Source organism: Saprolegnia diclina, assembly GCF_000281045.1.
Source record: "Saprolegnia diclina VS20 unplaced genomic scaffold supercont1.125, whole genome shotgun sequence".
NCBI lineage: Eukaryota > Oomycota > Saprolegniomycetes > Saprolegniales > Saprolegniaceae > Saprolegnia > Saprolegnia diclina.
In genome coordinates this window covers 43409-51013 of record NW_008246192.1, presented here as the reverse complement: position 1 = coordinate 51013, position 7605 = coordinate 43409, and the positions used below count along the sequence as shown (strand labels likewise).

The following is a 7605-nucleotide window of genomic DNA, read 5'->3' as shown; positions in this document are numbered from 1 at the left end:
GCCCATCATTGAGCGAATACACGGAGCTCCTTTGCCACAAGATCCTCCTCAAAGCATGTGCACCAAGCAGGCCAGCGGCGCGACTGGGTCAGTGGTAATACCAGCGCGCTGTCCAAGTGCCAGCGCTTTTCGGACGCTCGTCTCACGAGTGCCACAACAATCCGCACCCGATCCTCCTCTGGAGGCAGCTACGTACGCTGGCAAGCTGGGTGTCCTCCTCTTGTCCTCTTCTTGTGAAATGCCGGCGCCGCAAGACATGGAGGCCACCAGCCAGGGCTGGGTCAGCCATGGAGGCCAGCTTCGTGGCCAGCTATGGAGGCCAGTTCCGCAGCTGCTCACACACTTGCCAAGACGATGCGAAATCAGCGACTTGATTTTTCTACACTTTTTCGATTTCGGAACAATTTTCGATTTTCGACCATGTGGATCGAAAGCGGCAGATGCCACATCTATTGACACGCCACTTATATAACACGGCAAATGCCATATCTAGGCACACTCCCCTTAGCTTTATGCGCGCGACAGTCGGGCTTGTCGCGCTCCTGGCGCTGCATGGCGCGGGCCTCTTCCTCTTCACGAGCGGCTTCTTCCTCACGCGCTACGAAGTCAAGGACGCGAGCGCGTGCGACCCGCCGGGTCCTTCGCACCTCCGGCGGTCGGCTGCGTCGCCCGGCTGCTGGTACGACCAAAAGTTCAAGCGCGTTGTCTACGTCGTCATCGACGCGCTTCGGTACGACTTTATGCACCGCGCGCCGAAGGACGAGGTGCTGGCGAAAGACAGCATTGGCGGGCGCTTCTTCCTCAACCACCTTCCGCACGTCCACGCGGTATTGGCAGCGCAGCCCTCGCACAGCCTCCTGTACCGCTTCGTGGCCGACGCGCCGACGATGACCATGCAGCGGTACGTCCGCCGCGTTGCCATGGCGTCACGCACGATGACGCATGTAGGCTTAAGGGCTTGACGACGGGGACGCTCCCGACGTTTCTCGACATCAAAGACAACATGCAGAGCACCGAGATCGTCGAGGACAGCTGGGTGCAGCAGCTCGTGCTGCTCAACAAGAGCATCGTCTTTATGGGCGATAACACGTGGGATGCGCTCTACGGCGGCAAGTTTACGCGCAACTACTCGTACGACTCGTTCAACGTCAAGGACCTCCACACCGTCGACAACGGCGTGCTCGCCCACATCTTTGACGAGCTCGCGTTGCCCGACTGGGACGTCCTCATCGCCCACTTCCTCGGTCGCGTCTCATGCGCACCATCGTGCTCACAGGAAGGCTACCTGTAGGCGTTGACCACGTCGGGCATACGTACGGGCCCAGCTCGCCATATATGGAGACGAAACTCGACCAAATGGACGCCTTCCTCGAGACGCTCTTGGCGACCGTCGAGGACGATACGCTCGTCGTACGTCGATGCACATCCAAAGGCGCAGATGGCAATAGGTTCTTAGGTTGTACTTGGCGACCATGGCATGTCGGAAGAGGGCAATCACGGCGGCGCGACCGACGACGAGACCGGCGCCGCGCTCTTTCTGTACAGCAAGACGCCGCTGCACCACGCGATCGCGACGCCCGACGGCGGCACGCTCTCGCTCTTCAACCACGTGGTCGGCCGCCGCAGCAACGAGTTTACTGTCGCCCAGGTAGTCTCTCGACTACAATGCTGCGTTTCTACTAACTAACAAATTCCGAGTCCAGGTCGACTTGGTGCCGACGCTGTCGCTTTTGCTTGGGCTGCCAATTCCGTTTGGGAACCTCGGCGCTGTGATCCCGCACGTCTTTTTCACGTCCCGTATGGATATGTGCCCCGACAAAACGTGGATTCATGTGGTTGTCTCGTAGCCGCCATGGACATTGACGAGTGCTTTCGCCGGCTCAACGAAGCGATGACCGTCAACGTGGCGCAGATACGCCACTACTTTATGGCCACGAGCACGATTCGCATGGATTTGCCCGCGATGCTGTCGCTCGAAGCCACGTACGCGGCGCTCCACGAGCCACAGCTGAGCCCCCGCGCGCGCTACGACCTCCTCCACGCGTACCTCCGCGACGCCCTGGACCTGAGCCGGGCCATGTACACGCAGTTTGACTTTGTCGCGATGGGCTGGGGCGTCCTCGTCCTCCTCTGTGGCACGCTCTTGTCGATCGCTCTCTGCGTGCCCGACGACGCGCTCTCGTTTGCTCCAAGTCCTCATCTTCTCGTCGGGCCAAGCGTCGGTGCGCTTCTCGGGCACCTCTGGCCCTGGGCGCTCGTGCCGCACGCGGTCGTCCCTGCCGCGCCGCTGCCCCGCACCGCCCTCTGCGCGTCGCTCGGGCTGGTTGCGGCTCTTGCCCGCAGCGCTATATGGCGCCGTCCCAAGCACTTTGGCGTCTCCCGCGCCAACATCACATGCCTCTTCTTTGGCCTCTGCCACCTCCTCGCGCTCTTCTCCAACAGCTACCTTGTTGTGCAGGACAAGGTCGTCGGCTTCCTTGCGTCGTCCGCGCTCGTCGTGCTCGGCCTCGACGTGCTGCAGGGGCCGCGCTCGAGTCAGTGGCGTTTTGCGCTCCTCTGCGTCGTTCACCGCGTCAGCGTCGGCCTCTCGCGGCCCAACATTGTGTTTTCAACGACGTCGCTTCTCGGGACGTGGCTGCCGCTCAGTGGCCTCGCCATTGACAGCGTCATGCGATATGGCCGTCACTATGGTCTGCTCTGGCTTCTCGTTGGGCTCTACTGGCTGGAGCTGAGCCCGCTCTTGCTGCCACGCTTGGTCTACGCCGGCTGCCTCGTCTCCGGTGCGCTCCACGCGTCCGTCCCGTCGCTCCTCATCGTGCTGACGCTGCTTCTCGGGCCCACGGCGCCGGCTGCGATTGGCTGCTTCGTGGTTGAAGCTCGGCTGCTCGCCGGCCTGGACCTGCCGCCGACGCTGCGCCGCCGCCTCCTCTCGGCCTTGCTCGTGTACCACTTCTACTTTGCGACCGGCCACCACAACGGCTTTAGCAGTCTCCAGAACGCAGCGGCGTTTGTGGGGTTCGAGGACTTTGCGTTCTTCCGGTCCGGGCTGCTGCTGTTTCTCAATACGTTTGGGAGCTTCCTCGTCGGGCTCCCGCTGCTGGCAACGACAGCGCTCGACAGGCGCGTCATATTGGCTCTCTTCAGCCTCGCAGCGACGTGCACGACGATCTTTGTCGGCTGCATGCGTCGCCACCTCTTTGTCTGGGCCATCTTTGCGCCCAAGTACATCTTTGATGGCGCGACGCTGCTCGTGGTCAATGCGATCGCTGCGTTCGTTTAGACAAATACGACGACGACTTAATCGTAGAGACTCTCGTCGTACTCGATGTGCGCATCCAAGTTCTTGGCGGCGGCGTTGAGCGACTTCCACGGCTCGTGCTGCTTCTTGACGAGCGTAAAGACGAGCGAGTCGCGCTTCGCCTTGTACGAGACGTCGGCGATCGGGCCGTAGAGCTTGGGCACGACGAGGCTGCGCACGTCCTTCTCGTCAAAGGTGATGTCGAGCGAGAGCGACGTCGCGCTCCAGTGGATCGACACGGCGTCCTTCTTGACGTCGCCGGCCGCCGGGTGGTCGACGTAGATGGTCACCTAGTCAACCATGAGCCTCCTCACAGTGCAACAACAATGATTACCGTCTTGCGGCCGTCGGACCAGCCGTACTGCGAGATGGTCTGCTTGAGCGTCATCGGCGTGTTGTCGATCTCGCGCACCTTGTGGGCGTAGTAGTAGCTGTTCTCGCCGTTGCGCGAAATGTTGGCCGCGAGCGCCGACCGCGCTGGGCCATCGTCGCCATCGCCGTCGTCGTCGGCGTCATTGCCGTCCGTGGCTTGCGCCTCCTTGGTGGCTTTGGCCTTGGCCCTGGCTTTGGCCTTCTTGGACGTACGCTTCGTGTACGGCGCGTCGTCCTCGGGCTCGTAGCGGCCGCCGCAGACGTGCCAGAGGATCGTGAGCGCGATGAGGCCGAGCGCGACGAGGAGGCCGTAGAACTGGCTGAGGAAGAGCGGAACCGTGACGTTGCCGATCGGCGTCACGATCTCGACGATGCCCATGTCCATGTTGGGCACGTAGATGTAGGGCACGAACCACTGCATGCTGCTGCTCAAGATGATGATCCTAATCTGCCACCTCCGCTACGTGGCACGTACACTATTTCGGTGGCGTGTAACACAACCAAATTTGGCACATGCCGAATTGAAGAGATGGCAAGATAAAGAGCGTCAGAGCGCCAGCACCACCACGCTCCAAGCGTACTGACGATCTCGATGCTGGACTCTGTCGATGTTACTTGCGTTTGTTGCCATGGCCAGCGTCCTAACAGTGCTCTTCGCCAACTGCCTATTTTATTTTCGGCATTCCTGCCGATTTCTAGAACCTGCAGCCAACCACCAGCGTGCAGCGCAGTTGGCTCGTTGCCGCCGACCGTGCAAGTGGAAGAGCTCATCAAACAAGACGGATGTGTAGTGTTGCGAGCCTGGAGAGGCCTTCACTGTAGCATTTGTCGGCTTTATGCTAGCTTGATTTAACAGCGCACTGAACTTGATCCGTGTGGTACTGTGCAGCATGGACGACTAAATTCGGCATGCCGCCCTGGACTTTGCGTAAAGCTATCCGGATTGCCCCAAGAGGAATTTCGAGCGACCGACCGATGGCCGCCGAGATCGAGTGGCTCTTCGATGGTGCGACGACGCCCGTGACGCCGTCGACGCAGCAGGGCTACGCCTGGCCGCTCGAGAAGAAGCTACGCGAGGCCACGGCGCAGTTCGTGTTTGACCTCACGGCCAAGATGCACATGCCCCGGGCGACAGCGACCACGGGCCTCGTGTACATGAACCGCTTCTTCTGCGTGCACGCCTTCCAGGACCACGACCGGTTCCTCGTCGGCGCCAGCTGCGTGTACGTGGCGGCAAAAGCCACCGAGTGCGCGATGAAGCTCACGGACTTTACTGAGCGCACGGTGATTTTGCTGGACGACTGCCGGGACAAGTCGCAGATGCCACACGCCGCCGAGATCGAGCACGTCAAAGCCAAGCTGCGCCAGTACGAGGTCATTCTGCTCAACACGCTTTCGTACAACCTCATCGTTTCCAACCCGTACCACCTCGTGCTCCTCAAGCTCGAAAACGTCCAGGCCGTGCTGCCCATGCCCCTTGACGACGTCCGCGAATTGGCTTGGCTCTTTGCCACCGACGCCATCCGCGGTACTCCGACGCCTCGACCTCTGTACCAACTGACAATGCGCGTAGGCATCCTCGGCGTCCAGTTTACGATGGATGAGATCGCGGCCGGCAGCGTCTACCTCTCCTACGTCTTCCACGAGTATGACATCACGACACTGCCTGCGGTGGGCACCTGACCTCGAGCTAGAATCCCGTGGGACACGACGACTCCCGACAGCGGCGAGCGTTGGTGGACCGTCCTCGGCTTGCCGCAAGCCGACCTGGACTGCGTGAGCGCCGCGCTCATTGGTCTCTACGCCGGTCTGACGGAGCGCCTGCCCGTGCCGTTCCGGAACCTCATGAAGCACTACCCGACGACGACCAAGTACAAACCGAGCACGTCCCAGCCTCCGAGCAGTCAACGGCAAAAGCCCAAGCAGCAGAGCAACAGTAGCAGTGCTAGTCGTCATCATACTACGACGCGCTAAGTTAACGAAGGGTACTGGAGCTACACGGCGTTGCAGCCGTCGCCGCCCGCGATGCGCAGACAGGACGTGGACGCGAACATCCCGAGGATGCTCACGCTGACCGAGTACGCGAGCACGAGGAAGCAAAAGCCGAGCGCGAGGCCGCCCATGGTCGCCGACTTGCCGCCGTACCGGAGCATGTGCTGGAGGTCGATCTTCTGGTTCGGGAGGAGCCCGACGCAGAGACACGCGAGAAGCGTTGTGCCATAGTAAATGACGTACGTGTACGCGACTTGGTCGCGGACATGTCTCGAGTCCGCCTTGATGTCGTCTTCGCTCACGTCAAACTTGGAGAAGATGGCGTTGGCCACCACCGGGCCGAGCACCGACGGCATGTTGGAGACGGTCGTCATGAGCCCGTACATGATGCCTTCGCTGCCTTCTTCGGCGAGCTCGACAATGATGAAGGTGGTCACGATGAACTGCATCGAGAACGGCAGGTTCTCAGCTAACGGGACGCCGAGGTACCACCACTGGTCGCGAATCACATCGTAGATGGTCGTAAACTGCACGACCGCGTCGATCATGTTGCCGCTGATGGTCGTGAGCACGAGCACGTAGCGCCAGTTCCAGAGCATGCCCCACTTGCCGAGGGCGCTGAGACCCATCGCGAAGAGGAAGCCAGACGCGAGGTTGAGCACTTGGTAGTTGAGGTTGTCGGCCTTGGCCCAGTGCTTCATGACGTACGGCGCGGCCGTCGACGTGATGCCCGAGCTGAGAAAGTTGAAGAGGAAGTTGAAGATCATGACCTGCCACGTCGCGCGCTTCTGGATCACGTGCCAGAAGCGGTGCAAATACTCGCCAAAGTGGAAGCCCGGGTGGTACTGGTCGTGGATGAAGAGGAGTGTGACGGGCACCATGCTGGCGCAGACGATACCGAGGAGGATGAAGATCGTGTGGATGCCCATGTCCCAGTCGAACGAGCCAGAGAATTTGAACGAGTTGAGCCCGATCGCAATGATGGCGACCGAGAAGGACGAGAAGACCGTCCGCGTCGCGTACACGAGCGTCTGCATGCGGCCGCGGACGTCGATGGGTTCGCGCTGCGCAATCTCGACGACGAGCGCGTCGGCTGGGACGTCGGCAAAGATGTAGGCGAGCGTCGCGAGGCCGAGAAGGAGGCCGACGACGCCGCCTTTCTCCGGTGCGTCCGCGTTGAGCATCGCCTTCTCGGGCAGCGTGAGGTTCTTGCGCGCTGCGAGGTCGGCGGTCGGATAGTAGGGCAAGCCCATGTCTATGGTGGCGAGCACGACCATGCAGCCGAGGCAGGCGAGCCAGCCGAGGATCATCCAGAACTTGCGGCGGCGGCCAAAGATCGGCACGCAGTCCGAGAGCATGCCCACAAACACCTTGAGCGACCAGCCAATGCCGATGAGCGCCTTGCCCGAGTTGTACTGGCTGCCCGACATGTGAAAGTAGCCGGTGAAGAGCGGGAAGAGAAGGTTCGGGATCGCGCCGTAGAGCAGCCCGATCGCCGCGTACTGCGCGAGGACGCCGACGACCTCGGGGCTCGTGTAGATGGGGGCCGGGCCGTCCCGGAGCGCGCCGTCACTGGACCGCCCGTCGGTCTGCGGGCTGCGGAGGTCGATGAAGATGTGGCCCGGCGCGTCCGAGCCGGACGAGAGGTACGACGCGCGGTCCGTCGCGATCACGGTGGGCGCTGCCCGAGCCTGCTTCATGCGATCGCGGTTGCTAAGTGAAGCCAGCACGGCTGAGCTGCAAACCGGCTGGCCAGGTAGCCATTTGACCTCTCCAATGTGTCTCTGTTTACCATTGATTTCTCCACATCATCTCAATCTCTGCATGAGATGCGACGCAATGAGACAGTGTTGAGAGATGACGAGACAGGCGGCGCCGTGGGACTGGGTCAACTCGTGTAATCGACGCTTCTTTGATCTGATCTCGGACAGACAGCGTCGCGA

At 61.3% G+C, this 7605-nt stretch overlaps 4 protein-coding genes across 4 annotated transcripts; 2 read left to right on the top strand and 2 right to left on the bottom strand.

The window, feature by feature from the left end:
• Positions 1-440: 440 nt before the first annotated feature.
• On the top strand, positions 441-3280 carry SDRG_16380 (hypothetical protein; the record flags this gene model as incomplete). The annotated part of the gene is made up of 6 exons (XM_008622587.1): positions 441-901; positions 949-1244; positions 1292-1410; positions 1457-1648; positions 1704-1797; positions 1848-3280. 6 exons carry the CDS (start codon positions 441-443, stop codon positions 3278-3280), a joined length of 2595 nt encoding a protein of 864 aa, XP_008620809.1.
• Positions 3184-4161, bottom strand: SDRG_16379 (hypothetical protein). The gene is made up of 2 exons (XM_008622586.1): positions 3633-4161; positions 3184-3588 (listed from the first exon to the last, which is right to left on the bottom strand). Exons 1-2 carry the CDS (start codon positions 4089-4091, stop codon positions 3298-3300), a joined length of 750 nt encoding a protein of 249 aa, XP_008620808.1. The 5' UTR covers positions 4092-4161; the 3' UTR covers positions 3184-3297.
• A 418-nt stretch (positions 4162-4579) lies between these two features.
• SDRG_16378 (hypothetical protein) lies at positions 4580-5644 on the top strand (the record flags this gene model as incomplete). The annotated part of the gene is made up of 3 exons (XM_008622585.1): positions 4580-5198; positions 5244-5316; positions 5365-5644. The coding sequence occupies 3 exons, from the start codon at positions 4580-4582 to the stop codon at positions 5642-5644; spliced, it is 972 nt and encodes a 323-aa protein (XP_008620807.1).
• On the bottom strand, positions 5574-7436 carry SDRG_16377 (hypothetical protein). Its single transcript, XM_008622584.1, has one exon. The coding sequence runs from the start codon at positions 7360-7362 to the stop codon at positions 5665-5667; it is 1698 nt and encodes a 565-aa protein (XP_008620806.1). The 5' UTR covers positions 7363-7436; the 3' UTR covers positions 5574-5664.
• Positions 7437-7605: the final 169 nt, after the last annotated feature.